Genomic DNA, 16,611 nt, shown 5'->3' with positions numbered 1-16,611 from the left:
TGGTCTCCTTGTAGGACTACAGTGATGGATTTTAGAAGTGTTAAGTTTGGTGGCTTCATATATTTTATGAATATAAACTACCGGTGAACTTGCTCAAATAGATGTAGAGGCAGCATATGGAGAATACATTGACCTGCACCATGTTTATAGATTTCCACAGCTGGGAGATGAGGAAGTTTACAGCCTTTTTATGGGTCTACTTTTTTTAACATGTCAGTAAGAAATCTGTACTGTGTATTTCATAGTTAATAGTGCGAATAAGTTGGAAAAATGAACTTCTAGGTTTTATACAAGTAGACAAAGTATAAAATTTAAGAGACCACCGCTTCTTTTCCTGTGGCAGGAAGAAAGATGAATGTGATCCTAATTTTTGCTCTAGGTCAGTTTGACTTTTTTAAAGGAACAATTTTTCCATTCTGTGCATGGAAGCTAAGCATGGAATGCTGCTATTTTAGAAGAGGGAATATATTTACCTCAGCTTGAATCTTTGATTTGTTTAAGTCAGTAATGTCTCCTTACTGCAAAAAGAAAAACAAACAAATTAAGGGAGGATGGAGAAAACGTTGCTCTTGTCCATGGTGGAGAAGTCAGGCACTCTGCAGTTTGTAAGTCTTCAGATAAATGCAAGTGGCATTATGTGGGTTTGATTTTGGGTAATCATATTTGGTACAGAACAGGTTTCAGGCTTCACTTATGTTTCTGTTTTGCTTCTCCAGTATAAAGAAGAATCCTTGGGAATTCCAAGTAACTCCGTCCATTTAAAAAAAATCAATTCTTTTGGGGATATTAGGGTGGTGTATGTGTTTCCCCTCCCCTTAATCCTTCAAACAACCCTGTAATGACAAACAATGGCCTTTTATACACGTTGTTTCCAAGGCAATCACCCCCCCCCCCAACTACTTCGGGGCTTCGTTTTTATTATGCACATCTTTCCCGACCTTTAGAAGTCACTTCGCTCTCTCCCCAAGTTTTCCCTGAGTTTTCTGGATGCCGCCAGAAACAGCATCTGGAAAACACAGGGGAAAAGCGAAGTGACTTCTAAAGGTCGGGAAAGACATGCATAATAAAACGAAGCCCCTAAGTAGTTGAGGGGTGATCACCATGGAAAAATCCTGTGCATAAAAGGCCAAAGAGACCAGCTGGCCCAGTCCTAATCCAACACTCTGGCCACTGTTCTGTACCAGCTCACTAATTTGTGACATTCTTTGTGACAAAGGATATTAACCTTTTGTTGTGTTTGGCATTTCTAATGGACTATCATAAGTACCTTCAATTTTTGTCTGTTTTGGAGAATATCAGATTTAGCTGTCTGGGAAGGGGGGCAGAATCCTAGTGTTTTAAGAATTGTAGGGTTCCCGATTATTTGAAGACACAAATCAGGCAAGAGAAGGAACAGGTGACTATTCTGCCTGGAGTGGCAAAATGCCTGGAACCAGTCTTGAAGATGGATCATAGCAACACAATTAACCCCTTATAATGCAGTACAGTGAAATTCACAAATCAAGGAATAAATAAAAAAGCAATTTAAACAATTGCTGATGGATGCAGTCCCTTTAAACTAGATGATTCTCTGATTGTACATTTGTTGTGTTAGGCTCACCACTTTGTCCTGTATTTCTGCTGAGATTCCCTGGTTCTGCATTTGGGCTTGTTGGTTCTGTCTGCTTTGAGAGGCTTTTGGGCAGTGACTGCTTTGCTTGCTCTTGTGTCTTTCACTGTTCTTTAACCTGGAGAAAGCATAGAACTCTTCCCCTCCCCATAAAACAATGGAGGGTGGCTGGGGCACCTTGTTCAGGGGCCAATAGAATTGGACCTCTTGATCTAATTCACTTGAAACTTGGTGGCTATTTAGTAGACAGGCACTAGCAGCTCCACTGCAATTTTGGTGCCATCCGCTGAACAAACAATCTCTTCAGTCTTCATTATTTTCTTCAGGGAATAATGGAGTTGAATAATATCAGAATCCTGAAAAAAAAAAAACAGATCTAAATACCAAACCAATATTTGGAACCTAGATAACAGGAAAAACTGCTATTTTTTGGCTCCCTCATATCTGTATCTGAAAAATACTACGAGGTGCACCTCCCTAATTCATGATCCTTAGATCCAACATTGAATGCACATGTTCCTTTAGCTGCATAGGCCCTAGGATTGTAGGTGGCTTTGGGAATGACATGTATCCCACCAAGAAATACACATACAAATGATATCTGGCTGATCCAGGTAAACTTACCACAGTCCATATTCCTATTCTGCAGTAAGCACAAAGGAAGAGCTTTGTAGTTGCTCTACTATACAATTACTTTCTGTGTTGGTAAAGGATGTAAATTGATACTTAATCTTGTGTAGTGTCCAGCAATTGCTGCTGTGAGTTAAACACCCTTCAATGAAGTGACAATGGATATGTAACATTAGTGTTTTGACGAGAGCATGTGACAAATGAGGCCATTCTTTTTGTTAGGCATTGGCATACAATGCTCTGAACACCTAGCAGGGCCTGAAGACTAAGGTCTAAAACGCAGGGTCACTTACTCCGGTTTCTGCCCAGTTTCCTCCCTGTTTATTCCCTGTTTCACCCAGGATCAAATCCTCACAAATGAATGGCACCTAATTTGCTGCTGGCTGAGCGATGTGTCGACCCAAAACGAACCCAGTTTTGCAATTGAGGAGCCAAACCGTTAACCCTGGCTCGTCTCACATAAACACCAGCCGAGTCTTCCCGCGTCACAACGGCCTGCCTGCCTCCAAACCCCTCCCCTCGCAACCTAACCGCCTTTTTTGAAAAAATTTCCCCGATATACCGCAATATCAAAATATTGAGAAAACGTTTTGATAAAAAATAATGCCAACCATGTGTTGATTGGGACAGTGCTTGCTAGAAAAGTGTGAAAAAAGGCGCAATTTCATTGATGGTGGCTGGTATGTTGAGAAAGTTCAACTGTCCCGGAAGCGGGGCGTGGACACCAGATCGGGTCATTTTCCCACTTCTTGCCCGAAGGGACAGCTCTCTCGACACTCTCCTTCTTTTGCGCCATCTCGCCAAAAAGGAGAAACTAATGAGAGAAGCGCTTCTGATACAAGCGCAGAGAATTTGAAAAACCACCTGCAGCTCTCCTGCAAAAACAGCCAAAAGATTGGCAGCCACATTAAAGCTGTCCATTTCCCCCTATAGTTGAAAGCGACAGAGGATCCCAGTCACCACTTTAATTCCACTCCCTCGTATCTGGCCAGTGATCGGGAAAGTCGAACTACAGTTTTCGCGGATCAGCAGTAACTCAACCTGTGGAGATGTCAGTATTTCGAAAATGTATTCCAATTTTTTTTAAAAAAAGGGGCGCGCAAGGCTGTCGTTGGTCAGTTTGAATCAATCAATCACCAGGGGGAGGGGGCGTTGCTGAATGACCAGGAAGTACGTGTCTCCCGCATTTTCTGTTTTCACGGACGGATCAGCACACAGTTTCGCCACAGATCAACAAAAGTAATATGTACAGATTCTCCCCCAGCCCGGATTCATTTAATCCTGGCTGGAACGGGGAGGAAACTGGGCAGAAACCGGAGTAAGTGGCCGTGCGTTTTAGACCTAAGAATCTGGAGAACTCTTGGATATAACCTCCACAGACAGTTAAATGAGTCACTAATAAGTCAGGCAGACATGTTTAAAATAACAAATACTGCAGGACACATTCATACTGTGGGGGATGTCCCCACTGGCTTTGTTGCGCTCTTTCTCCTGTGTGCTGCACACTCCTCTCCTCGTTCTGCCAACAGCCCCCAAGGAATGGCCAAACATTCCTCATGAGTGAGTCTGAGGATCAGAAAACTGGGTGGTTGTGATCTTTCAAGTTATTATGATTGAGATGACACATTTAGCAAATAAAAGAATCTTGTAAATCAGCTTGTCAGAACATGACCTCCTTTCTCTCTGACACCTGGCCAACATGTGAAATGTAGTGTGCAAAGAGTAAATAGTTGAACTGGATTTATTTCCCCTTATCAGCTAGTTCAAAGCATTTCTTGGCTGGTGGTGTTTGATGTTTGTTTGCCTGACTGATCAGAGTAGCTGTATGTCACACTGCTCCTATTTTCCTTTTCTATATACTGAAACTCTTGGAAAGTATGGGACATACCAGCAGGGATGCCTGTGTATGCTTCATTGCCATTCCAAAACCTATTTACCAAGCCATATTTGTTCTGGTTTGATGAAGTGTTGTTGCTTTTGTTGGAAGTGTAACAGCTGTGCAAAGATTGCACTCAAGGAATGCAACATCCCGTAGCCAGGTGTCTCTCCTCTTCTAACCCAAATCTGCCTTGTGTGTTTATTGAGAGGGTTTTTTTTTTTTTTTTGCTTATTAATTCACATGACTCTGTATGATGGAAAACCATTGGATGAGGTAAACACTATTCTTTGACTTGGCAGCTACTCTGATCTGAGGAAGCACATGAGGAGGGAAGCAGGGGGCATGGAGGGGGTTTGCTGTTTAAGCTGGAAAATCCCTTCATGGTCTGGCTTAGCCAAGTGGTGTGTCATGTCTCCAGGAAGCAAGAACAAGCACTGCAGATGGGCAGCTAATATATCCAAATATATGCACCTTCAGAATTCTTTTGGCTTCCTCTTCTAGTGCTGTTACATCGCTTATTGTGGTTTTACTCTTGGCAGACCTTTCATGGTACTTGTCACTCAGCTTTATAAAATGTTCGGATTACTTGTGAGTTACTTGAGAAGCAGAGCAGTCTCTTCGTATTAGAGCAGCTCAGATGATGGTCAAATATTTCAAGATAGCATACTTTAGGGGAAAATATTTTTTAAAAAATATGCTAGCCAAGTGCCCATGGTTATAAGAGGCCTGTCAGTGCCACTGTAGAGTGAGGGACGGTGGAGCAGGGGATAATTTTTTCAATGCATGAACGGGGACTGGAACAGCGTGTGGCTTTATGTGAAGAATGGCCTCCTGCTTGCCAAGCTTTTGGGTATGGTTCTTAAAGGGAAAAAAGTCGTTAAAAAGGGTCTAAGGCAAAGTGCTCCGAAGCGCCTGCTTCCTTTGAGAAGACAATGGTTTCTGGATATTACCCAGATGTGGCGTGGAACCTCGTGTAAATATCGGGTTGTGTACTTAGCTTAAGGCAGCCACAGTGCCATGAGTACTACACTGCCCGCTAAATCAGCCAGGGGACATTCACTCAAATGAGAAGCAGATGCTCTCTCTTGTGGTTCACCTGCATGCAGGTGCGGTGTCATTTTATGGACCCTGCACAATAGTGCCAGTACTTGCCAGTACTCCAGAATCCCACATCTGCACAATTAAACTGAACCGGGATGTGCAAATGCCTGTTAGCTTTAAGCATTGAAACATTAGTCTTTTCCTGTCTTGGCCGTGTGTTTAAATATGCACCATAGTAACCCAGTATTTCAAGGCATATTTTTTGTGCTGCTAGACTGAAACAGTTCCAATGACCTAAGGCTGCCACATGGAGGAGGCTGTTTGAAATAACCGCCATGTTAGTTGTCTGCTTGAAGAGATGAATTGTTTAATGCGCTGGCTTCCCTGTTTCAGCCCCACTGCGTGATTTGTCTCCATGTGTCTACAAGTTCTCTCTTGCTACGTTTGGCAGCAGTATGAGGCAGATCCTACAGAGGGGCATGACCCCCTTAGTTAGCGACTTAGTTAGCGACTGCTAACTAAGGGGCAGACGAGAGGTTCTCGCAGTACTTTATTGCCGATAACTTAACTTGCACTGCTTTAGCTTGTACTGTAAAGCTACTGATGACCTAAATTAAGATGTTTTGCTTTTCATTAACCAAAGCCAAAGGGCTTAGATTTGAGGCTTAGATTTGGTTCTTCAGCATTCTGTAATTACATTTTGATGGATCTTTCAAAGTCCAGAAATGAATATTCATAATAAACCTAGCATTTCCCTTACTAATGGTGTAAGACTGTGCTATATTTCCAACATTGAAAACATTATCTTTACTTTAGGTTGTGGAGATTGGGGTTATCCCCCACCTCAAGACATAACAAATATTTTTTCCTTGGCTTCTTGCAGATTTCCCATTGATTCAAGATGACTCTATGGATATCATCCTTACTATTAATCTGTACTGTGTGCACATGGCATGGACAAGCAGAATTTTTCACTTCAATAGGTATGGAAGAGTGTGGGAAAGATTTTACAATGATGTTATGATAAAATGTGGTCTAAGTCAAAAACATATTTTTAAAAATAATGAATGGAGCCATCTGCCCATTAACTTAAAAATTAGCCAGCGTGGTGTAGTGGTTAAGAGCAGTGGTTTGGAACTGCTGACAAGTGTATTTGTGTATGTTTCTCACAATCTTGTGATTATCAGTGTCTTTTATTCCAGAGTTAATTGCTCTTTCATATTGTTATTAACATTTTTTGAGATACATGTAGTAGGTGAAATCTCAATATTGCTAAGATCACAATCACCTTCACTTCACAATCACTGCCTGAGCTGCTTACTCATTTCTAGTTCTCCTACCAGTACATAATGGCAGTGCGATGAATAATGCTTTCATGTACTCGTCACAAGGGAAATTGCATACGTCTATTGTCTGTAAAAACAAACAAAAAACAGCAAATTTGTGACTGAAATGTGAAGTAGGGACCATTATTCCTTAGAAATTAAGAAGCAACTTACTACCATACTTAGTATTAAGCAAAAAAAGGGTTTTTTTAAAAAAAGAAATCTAGCTATAGGCACTTCATTCTTTCCATTCCTTCATGCAAAGTCTAACATGCAGTTGTTAGTGGTGGGTGCTGACTTTTGGCTGCATAGATCAGAAAATTGAGTTTCCGCTTGCATGGCTTGGCTAGTAACTTTCCTGTCTTTGCCAAAACCCTGGGGAGTACATTGCAAGCCTTGGATTCTGACATAAGGGTGGAGGGAATGGGAGTTTCTTTCCCCCTTCTATAGCTTAATGCTTGAGCAAGGCTCCGTTTAAGATCAGAAACTGAATTCTGAGAAATGATTTCATGGTGGCAGCTCTTACTAAGGTTGTTGTTAATGTTTCAGATTTCCTTTTCACAAGCAGGGCAGCAAGTCATGTTAGTTCAGTTTACTTGTTTAAAACCAGCGGGCATTACAGAAAAAGGGAAACAGAAAATTGCCGTATTTTAAAATGTGCTTTTCACTATGTATTACCATTTCTTGCTGCCCCAGATCTATCAGTTTTGCCTTGCAACAGCAAACACAGCAGTTTTTCATGATACAAACCTGTTTTGATCTAATAGAAGACATGCCTTCAAAATTATCTGTCATGAGGTCTCTAAAGATTCCAACCAGGATTTTTTCCTGTGTACACGTGTGCATCAAGTGTACAATAGAGAACAGAGTACAGCATGGCCATGTTGAAAGACTGTTCACGTAATTCATGTTTGTCAGTGTACAGACAGACATTTTAATTAATTGGAAAACATGAGACGCTGTTGCCAATCCAGCATAGATTGGAATTGTTACTCTTGGCAATGCTGGAAAATCAGCCAGTTTGTCATTTTAATCACTCTGGAAGTGTTGTTAAAGCTTTTTCTTTTTACTTAATCCATATTAACTAGTCTTGCAAATGCTCTTTGAAGTCTTCCAGAATTTGTTTTCTTCAGGTTCCCCCCCCCATTTTTCTTTCCCTGTGCTCTCATGATAATTTGTTCTCATTCACATTGGAAGAACTTGCATCCATGTGAGTATGGAGATTGGTTTAAACATTTTTATGCCGCTTTTTTACACAGTGTCCACAAGGCAGTGAACATAAAAAAACATTAAAACATTCCAGCAATCAAAAATACAATTTAAAAGTATAAAATCAATTAAAAACAGCTCAAACAACCCTAGAAGGAGGGCCAGTAATCACTATTGGGGGGTTGCCTAGGGTTGCCAATTCCAGGTTGGGAAATACCTGGAGATTTTGGGGTGGGGTGAGGCCTGAGAAGGGAAGGGTCTGGGGAGGGGAGGGACTTCAGTGGGTTATAATGCCATAGAGTCCACCTTCCAAAGCAACCATTTTCTCCAGGTGAACTGATCTCTGTTGCCTGGAGATCAGTTGTAAGAATGGGAGGTCTTCAGCCATCACTTGCATGTCAGCATCCTAAGTATATCAGGTGAAACAAAGAAGTCTTCACCTGCTGGCAAAAGTCACCAATACAGGGAGGCAGATGAATCTCCCTAGGAAGGGAGTTATAAAGTTTTGATGCCACAACCAAGAAGGCCCTTTATCGGGTTGCCACCTGTCTAGCTTCAGATGGCAGGGGCAACCAAAGCAGGGCCTCCAAAGATGACCGGAGTGTAAAGGTAGGTTTGTATGGGAGGAGGCAGTCCTTAAGGTATGTTGGTCCCAAGCTGTACTGAGCTTTAAAGGTTACTAGCTGCACCTTGAATTGAGACTGGAAACAAATTGGAGGCCAGTCTAGATGGAACAAGACTGGAGTTATCATTCCAGATAGGAAGTGGGAAGCTTACACATCTCTCTGATCATTTGCTTGGATTTTAGGTGACCAATTAACCCTGTAATGTACCTGCACCACTTTATCTCAAATGTAGAAATGTGCAAAGAAAAAAAAGACACCCGGTATTGACAAATTTTCTGGGAGTTGAACGCCTGTTGCTCCTCAGGCATTGCATTTTCAGACTTGAGTATTAAATCACACTCTCTTTAAGAGACTTGCTTTAAAAAAGGCCTTAAATTACAAGATAATTTTGCAGGTTTTGTGTGACTGATAGCAGTTTTGCAAGGGCAATGAAGATTCAGATGGATCTAGTCAACAAAAATATCACATTAAATTTAACATTTCCTACTAAGGAATGATTGTAAAATTTACTGGCATTTCTTGCCGTGTAGCTTGTAAATGTCAGTGTAACATAGTTAACCTGCAGCTCACTGTGTGACTGTATCAAAATGTCATTTTTTTCTCTTGCCTACTTCTTTGCTTCAAGATACACTCCCCTAAACTTAATGTGCTGTTTAAAGTAGCTCTGGGTTGGGTGGGACAAATGAGGGTGAACCACAGTTAGAACACATCATTGCTGTTGAAAAAATCACATTCTCTGTTTCTGTGTCGAGAGCAGGGGGAATGTTAGTGTGATATCTTTTACTGGCCAAATTAATACGATAGCTGCTTTATGCCCTGACAAATGTGTTTTCTGTTCTCCATAAAGTATTTTATTTATTATTTTAAAAAGGGTTCTTTATTTTAAACCCCCCCCCAAATGTTTTGAAATAGACAAAAACAAGCTGTTTCCCTGAGGAATTGCAAGAAGGCACAGTTTAAAAAATGGTCCCCCTCGAAACCTCTCCCTGTTCTCTGTGGACTGAGTAGGTAGATTCCTCCCCTTTTCCCTTTAACTGAAGCTTAGCTGCTCTCAACATTCCATCCCAACGCCATAAACACATTTACAGTGCAATCCTATGCAGAGTTACTCCAGTTTAAGCCCATTGATTTCAGTGGATTTAGACTGGAGTAACCAATGCTGTACACTGCATTGGTCAGGGTTCACTTGGAGTACTGTTCAGTTCTGGAGGCCTCACTTCAAAAAGGATGTGGACAGAATTGAGCGGGTGTAGAGGAGAGCGACAAGGATGATCAGGGGCCTGGAGAGTAAGCCCTATGAGGAAAGGCTGAGGGAGTTGGGAATGTTTAGTCTGGAGAAGAGGAGTTTGAAGGGGGACATGATTGCTCTCTTTAAGTATTTGAAGGGCTGTCACTTAGAGGAGGGCAAGGAGCTGTTCCTGTTGGCAGCAGAGGATAGTACTCGCAATAATGGGTTTAAATTACGGGAGGAAAGGTACCGACCGGCTGAATAGTAGGAAAAATTTTTTTACAGTAAGAGTTGATCAACAGTGGAATCAGCTGCTTAGGGAGGCTGTGAGCTCCCCCTCATGTGCAGTCTTTAAGCAGAGGCTGGACAAGCACTTGTCAGGGATGCTCTAGGCTGATCCTGCATTAAGCAGGGGGTTGGATTAGTAAAGGTTTTTCTTCCCCTTCTGGTTAATAAACTCGTGTTTTCCAGTGCACCTGGAGAGACTCCCTACCTTGACTTTGGGTGGCTCCATCATCCACACAGGAGTCAACCAGTTTATTATTAGTATTGCAGACAAAAATAGTTGAAAGGAACAGTTAGGGGGGTTAAATCTCTTGAAAAGGCTTAGGGGTTACTCAAGTCCACATTACTAGAGGCTCAGCTAGCTTGTATACCACAGGTCAGGAAAGGTAGTAATAAGTCCAAGAGGTCACCACCATGGCTAACGGGTAAGGTGAAGGAAGCAATTAGAGAAAAAAAGTCTTCCTTCAGAGACTGGAAGGTTTGCCCATACGAGGCGATCAGAAGCAAACACAAACTTGCACAAAGGAAATGCAAGCAGATAATTAGAGATACAAAAAAAGATTTTGAGGGGCATATTGCTAAACACATCAAAACAAACAATAAGAAATTCTTTAAGTATATTAGGAGTAGGAAACCAGCTAGGGAAGCGGTTGGACCATTGGATGACAATGGGAGTAAAGGAACTCTAAGGGAGGATAAAGCAATTGCTGAAAAACTAAATGAATTCTTCTCATCTGTCTTCACTGTTGAAGATACAGGGCAGATTCCTTCTCCTGAACAGAGATTTTGGAGAGGGGAACTGAGGAAAATAGTGGTAACAAGGCAGGAAGTCCTAGAACGTCTAGACAAACTTCAAACTAACAAATCACAGGGACCAAACGGTATTCATCCTAGAGTTCTTCAAGAACTCAAATGGGAAATTGCTGAACTTCTAACAAAATTATGTAATATGTCCCTTCGATCAGCCTCTGTACCAGAGGACTGGAGAATGGCCAATGTAACACCCATTTACAAAACAGATTCCAGGGGGGACCCACGAAATTACAGGCCAGTTAGCTTAACATCTGTTACGGGTAAATTGGTGGAAAGCATTATTAAAGATAGAATTATCAAGTATATAGAAGGGCAAGGTCTGCTGGGCAAAACCCAACATGGCTTCTGTAAGGGAAGGTCCTGTCTCACTAACCTATTAGAGTTTTTTGAAAGCATCAATAAGCATGTGGACAGGAATGAGCCTGTGGATATTGTGTATTTGGATTTCCAAAAAGCTTTTGACAAAATCCCCCACCAAAGACTGCTAAGCAAACTTCATAGTCACGGGATAAGAGGACAAGTCCTCTTATGGATTGAGAGCTGGCTGAAAAATAGGAAGCAGAGAGTAGGAATCAATGGTCAGTTTTCACAATGGCGGGATGTGAGCAGTGGGGTGCCTCAGGGATCTGTGTTGGGACCGGTGCTTTTCAACCTGTTCATCAATGACCTGGAGTTGGTGTTAAACAGTGAAGTAGCCAATTTTGCAGATGACACCAAATTATTTAGGGTGGTTAAAACAAAATCGGACTGTGAAGAGCTCCAGAAGGATCTCTACATACTGGAAGAATGGGCATTAAAATGGCAAATGAGATTCAATGTGAGTAAGTGTAAAGTGATGCATATTGGGGCAAAAAATCCCAACTTCACATATACACTGATGGGATCTGTGCTGGCAGCGACAGACCAAGAAAGAGATCTTGGGGTGGTAATGGATAGCTCAATGAAGATGTCAACCCAGTGTGCGGCTGCTGTAAAAAAGGCAAATTCCATGCTGGCCATAATTAGATGAGGAATAGAGAATAAAACTGCTGATATCATACTGCCCTTGTACAAATCTATGGTGAGACCACACTTGGAATACTGTGTACAGTTCTGGTCACCACATCTAAAAAAGGATATTACAGAGCTTGAGAAGGTGCAGAAAAGAGCAACCAAAATGATTAGGGGACTAGAGCAACTGTCCTATAGGGAGTGGTTAAGACGCTTAGGGCTGTTTAGCTTGGAAAGAAGGCGGCTAAGGGGAGACATGATAGAGGTCTATAAAATTATGCATGGTTTGGAGAGAGTGAGCGGGGAGAAGTTTTTCTCCCTCTCCCATAATAATAGAACACGGGGTCATCTGCTAAAGCTGGAGGGTGAGAGATTCAAAACAGATAAAAGGAAGTATTTTTTCACACAACGCATAGTTAAATTGTGGAACTCCCTGCCCCAGTATGTGGTGATGGCTGCCAGCTTGGAGGGCTTTAAGAGGGGAGTGGACGTATTCATGGAGGAGAGGGGTATCCATGGCTACTAGTTAGAATGGATACTAGTCATGCTGCATACCTATTCTCTCTAGTATCGGAGGAGCATGCCTATTATTTTGAGTGCGGTGGAACACAGGATGGTGCTGCTGCAGTCGTCTTGTTTGTGGACTTCCTAGGGGCACCTGGTTGGCCACTGTGTGAGCAGACTGCTGGACGTGATGGGCCTTGGTCTGATCCAGCAGGGCCTTTCTTATGTTATTATAGTTGCAAGTGGGAGAAGCAGTGAAGAAAAAAACTTCTAAAATGCTTTTTCCAAACGCGTTCTGCTAAAAAAAAAAACACCCCACCACAAAACTCTTTCTTGTTCCAAGTATAATTCTAATTGTGTGACCTCATCTGAAGCTGAATTGGAAGGAATCAAGTGTGTAAATGATAAGGCAGGTGTGAATAAGCTTGTACCACAATTGGATCTATATTTGTTACAGAATACTGAGAGGTATTAACTTCTGTAAACTTTCATCATTGTTGTTTCCTTTCCATAAAATAGCACTGGGGAAACATTAATAATAAAAGCCTACTCTTAATAAGGTGATTGCCCTTTTTTTTTTTTAACCAACATTTGTTGCTTTGCTCATTGCATGTCACAGATTTTCTTCAAAAAGTAGTTAGCAGGCTGGATTGGAACATAATTTTGTTTTTGTGCAAACTAGTGCGCTCCAAGCTCCACAAACAATGCTCTGCCATTTCAAGATAATTTAAATCTCTGAGAGTCCTTTTTTAAAATTGAGTACAGTGACTTCCTCACTCTAGAACTAGTACTAATATCTCCTTGGCTTTAAGATTTTTTTTTGAAAGGCACAAATGGGCTTTTTCTCTGTAGAACAACCTCTGAAGTTAGTCTCTTCCACTCCTTAATCACATATCTCTTACGGAGTTTTCAAAGGAAAGAGATTAGAGCCACTGTAGTGATAAGGGAGAAATTCCCTGAAAATGTTAATTCTATAAACAGGCTTAATTTGCAGGAGAAACGCCATGATGAAGATTAAAGCTATTCACCATGCTGCCTTGATGGTATTATAGTAATAGAGTAAGCAAGTGAACTTGCTAATGTTCAAACTATTTCTTCTGTAATTTGAAAGCTTGTTTGCAAGATTTTGAACATTAACTGGTCTGGTAAAAGGTGCAGTTCCATAATTTTTTTCTATAGTTCTTGAAAGGAGTCTGTTAAGGAGGGAACAGGCAAAAAGCTATTCAAGAAAACTTCCTTCTCTTGACCCTGAGCTTTCAAATTTTGGAAATTTATTCTGCCAGTGTTAAGTGGGCTTGCCAACCTCTAGGTGGGGCCTGGAGGTCTCCCAGAATTACAACTGATCTCCTGGCTGCAGGGATCAGTTCCCCTGGAGAAAATGGCTGATTTGGAGGGTAGACTGTACAGCATGATACTCTGATGAGGTCCTTCTGTCCCCAAATCTCACCGTCCCTAGGCTCTACCCCCAAATCTTCAGAAATTTCCCAACCCTGGTGTTAATTGAGCGTAGTATCATCATAATTGCCTGGATCCACACTAATGTTTTTATAGACAAAAGATCTCCATCTCCAGAGCATGATTTCCCCATCTCCCCATTCCTGTGGAACCCTGAAATACACTACTCTTGACCCAACCTATTGGAATAACTTTTCTTGTTTCATTTCCCTATTAACCTTTGGTATATAGAGGGGAGTGGCATCTCTTATTGCCAATCAGTAATAACATTTGACTTTTTTTATTTAAGGCCAGATGACCGACCTGATATATGCAGAAAAAGATCTGGTACAGTCATTAAAGGCGTATATTCAAGAAGAAGAATCTAAGCTGTTAAAAATTAAAAGGTAAAAGAATGTGGCAAATAAACACACATTCGTTTCACTGTTGGAGAAAACCAATGCATGAAGCAGCCTTCAGACCTGTTTGTTGTGTTCTGCATCCTTACACCTCAGTGTAGGCTTTGGATTGGATATAAACCTCCCTTTGCCCTTCTTCTACTTAGTTACTCAGTGGTAATGCCACTGGAACTAATTTTATTTATTTATTTAGAATATTTCTAAAACTTCCATTGTGGCTTCCAGACCCTTAAGGCAATTTACAGTTAATCATAGTAATTCATACAAACTTCATTCTGTTACAAGTAAGTGGCGTCAGCCCTTTTTAGTGTTTGGGTGGGAGACCACTAAGGAAGTCCAGGGTCATTATGTAGAGGCAGACAATTTCAACTCCCTCTGAATGTCTTCAGGGGACGCCGTAAGTCTGCTGAAACGTGATGGCACTTTCCACACGCCCCAATGTTAGTATTCCACTGTCTTAATATTTTAGTCTTTATCCTCAGTGAAATAGTAAAGTATAGGCTGGGTAAAACATAGCTTGAAATTTAGGATTTGTGCCAATTAAATTGATAACCTTAATTTCCTTTCACTTTGGAGAAAGTCATCACAACTTGTTTCTAAATTTAACTTCCAAACAAATGACGTCAGAGCTTACAGACAAGATTTTTTCCTGGGAGAGCTTTGCTTTTTGTTTGGTCTCATTTCATCTATCTTCTTTAACATGGTGACTGTCCACCTATAGAACACTTTAGCTGGGATATTTATATATAGTTTAATTAACCTGGAAGGTCAAAAGGCAGGATGCTGCAGTACCATACATGGAACAGTGCAAAGAATTGGCTAAAATAATTGTTTTGATGTGCCACATTATGTGATGTTATTACTACTCTTCCCAGCTTCCCAACTCTTCATCTCAGTGTGTTATTTTGAGCTGAGTTACAACCTCATTTACCACTTTGCACACTTATTCTTGAGTATTGGGCTTCTGGAGATTGCCTCAGATACCTGTGAACAGTATGCTGCATATTGAAGGGCCATTTTCATCTTAAAGTGGAGAAAACATGTTATGAATTTAAGTTTCCCTTACCCACCTTTCTTGGATAGTTCAACTTCCCATAGGAAATGTCATCTTTGATATAGTGGCATAGCTCTGTGCCTGCATATTATAGCTCTTCTTAACATTTCTCCATTGTTGCTGTCTTCATTCACTTCACACTTGGAGCCCAGGGTGTTTAGGGCCCTCCTGCACTAGATTGTTTATTACAGCTTACAGACTGCCTAAGGGTTCAGTCCTGAGAAAAGGCCCAAAGAATGCCTTGCCTGAGGAGCATGATATAATTATCTTTCAGTTGCACAAAATTGTCAGCTTAGGGGCGTGTCACCAGTATGGGCGCAGCCACGGATATGAACCCACTGGGATTTCAGCAGGCATGCGAGGAAAAGCATATATGACCGCAGACAAGTGTCCTCAACTCTATTGGCATCAGTGCATTGGCCTGTGAAAAGGTTGTACGGGATAAATAAAATGCTGTGATTCACTCTGCAGGTTCAAAGGTACAGCTAGTAAATTTGAAAAGCACTAAGATAGCAATAGGCAAGACAGAAAGGAAAATGGTGAATGCATTCTTATTAGATGTGGTGAAGATAATTGAGGGCCTTTGGATAAATACAGTGTTTACCAACTCTGCACTTAGTGTGGGGCAGCTAAAAGTCAAATCTAACCATTATCCGCATTTCTTTTATTTTCCAGTTGGGCTGAGAAGATGGAATCCCTAACTATCAAATCCAGTTCAGATCCAGAGGGTTATCTCGCACACCCAGTCAATGCCTATAAACTGGTGAAACGTCTAAACACAGACTGGCTGGAGCTAGAGAATCTTGTTCTCCAGGATTCAACCAAGGGTGAGGACCTTGATAAAATTCAAGTCCAGTAGCACCTTAAAGACCAGCAATGTTTTCCAGGGTATAAGCTTTTGTGAGTCAAAACTCACTTTGTCACATACAAATGAGAATGATGATCCACCAGCCCTTACATCCAGGTCAGAAGGTGGGAGAGGTGTTAACAAAGAATGGCCACTTGGGGTCAGGATGTAGAGGTACAAGGCAAAATGTAATCAGCTTGATTAAGAGGTATTCGTCGTGGTGGAAAATGCCATTTTATTGGCCTTTAAAGTGCTACTGGACTTGAATTTTTCTTTACTTCTGCAGATTTCACTGCTACCCACCTGAAATGACCTTGATAAAGAGAGGCTGGAATAGCTGTTTAGGAATTCTTGTTCAGGAACTTCTTGTTCAGGAAAGCATATCTGACACTTTTTTTTGTTTCTTAAACAATATGGAGGGTGTGATTGAGAGTAAAGAAGTGTGGTGTGTGTGTGCTTAATCCTCTCCCTGCCTGTCACAACCGTTAAGTAACTTTTCCCCTTGCAGCATTTCAAATGTTTAAACATGCATTTAAACCCTGTAGGTGGATAAAGCTGTCATAGGTTATGTAGGCAGGGACTGGGTAAAGTCTGCCTTCTCCTGAAACTGCTTTTCCTGAGGGGAGGGGGGTGCATAGACCATAATCACCTTTTCAGCATGATGCTGCTCCTCTCAGAGTTGCATTATAGTCTCAGCTGAAGCCCTTGAGGTTTGGAT

General features: G+C 41.4%; 1 protein-coding gene across 2 annotated transcripts in view; it reads left to right on the top strand.

Moving 5' to 3' along the window:
• Positions 1–6,042: 6,042 nt before the first annotated feature.
• P4HA2 (prolyl 4-hydroxylase subunit alpha 2) overlaps positions 6,043–16,611 on the top strand; it is a 36,212-nt gene continuing 25,643 nt past the window's right edge. For both annotated transcript variants that reach the window (XM_056854376.1, XM_056854384.1), the window contains exons 1-3: positions 6,043–6,142; positions 13,884–13,980; positions 15,722–15,873. In XM_056854376.1, coding sequence (XP_056710354.1) covers positions 6,061–6,142; positions 13,884–13,980; positions 15,722–15,873 — 331 coding nt within the window. In that variant the 5' untranslated portion in view covers positions 6,043–6,060. The remainder of the gene's footprint in view (positions 6,143–13,883; positions 13,981–15,721; positions 15,874–16,611) is intronic.

Source organism: Euleptes europaea, chromosome 1, assembly GCF_029931775.1.
Source record: "Euleptes europaea isolate rEulEur1 chromosome 1, rEulEur1.hap1, whole genome shotgun sequence".
NCBI lineage: Eukaryota > Metazoa > Chordata > Lepidosauria > Squamata > Sphaerodactylidae > Euleptes > Euleptes europaea.
The sequence above is the reverse complement of the archived record's forward strand: the minus strand, read 5'-3'. Positions and strand labels throughout refer to the sequence as shown.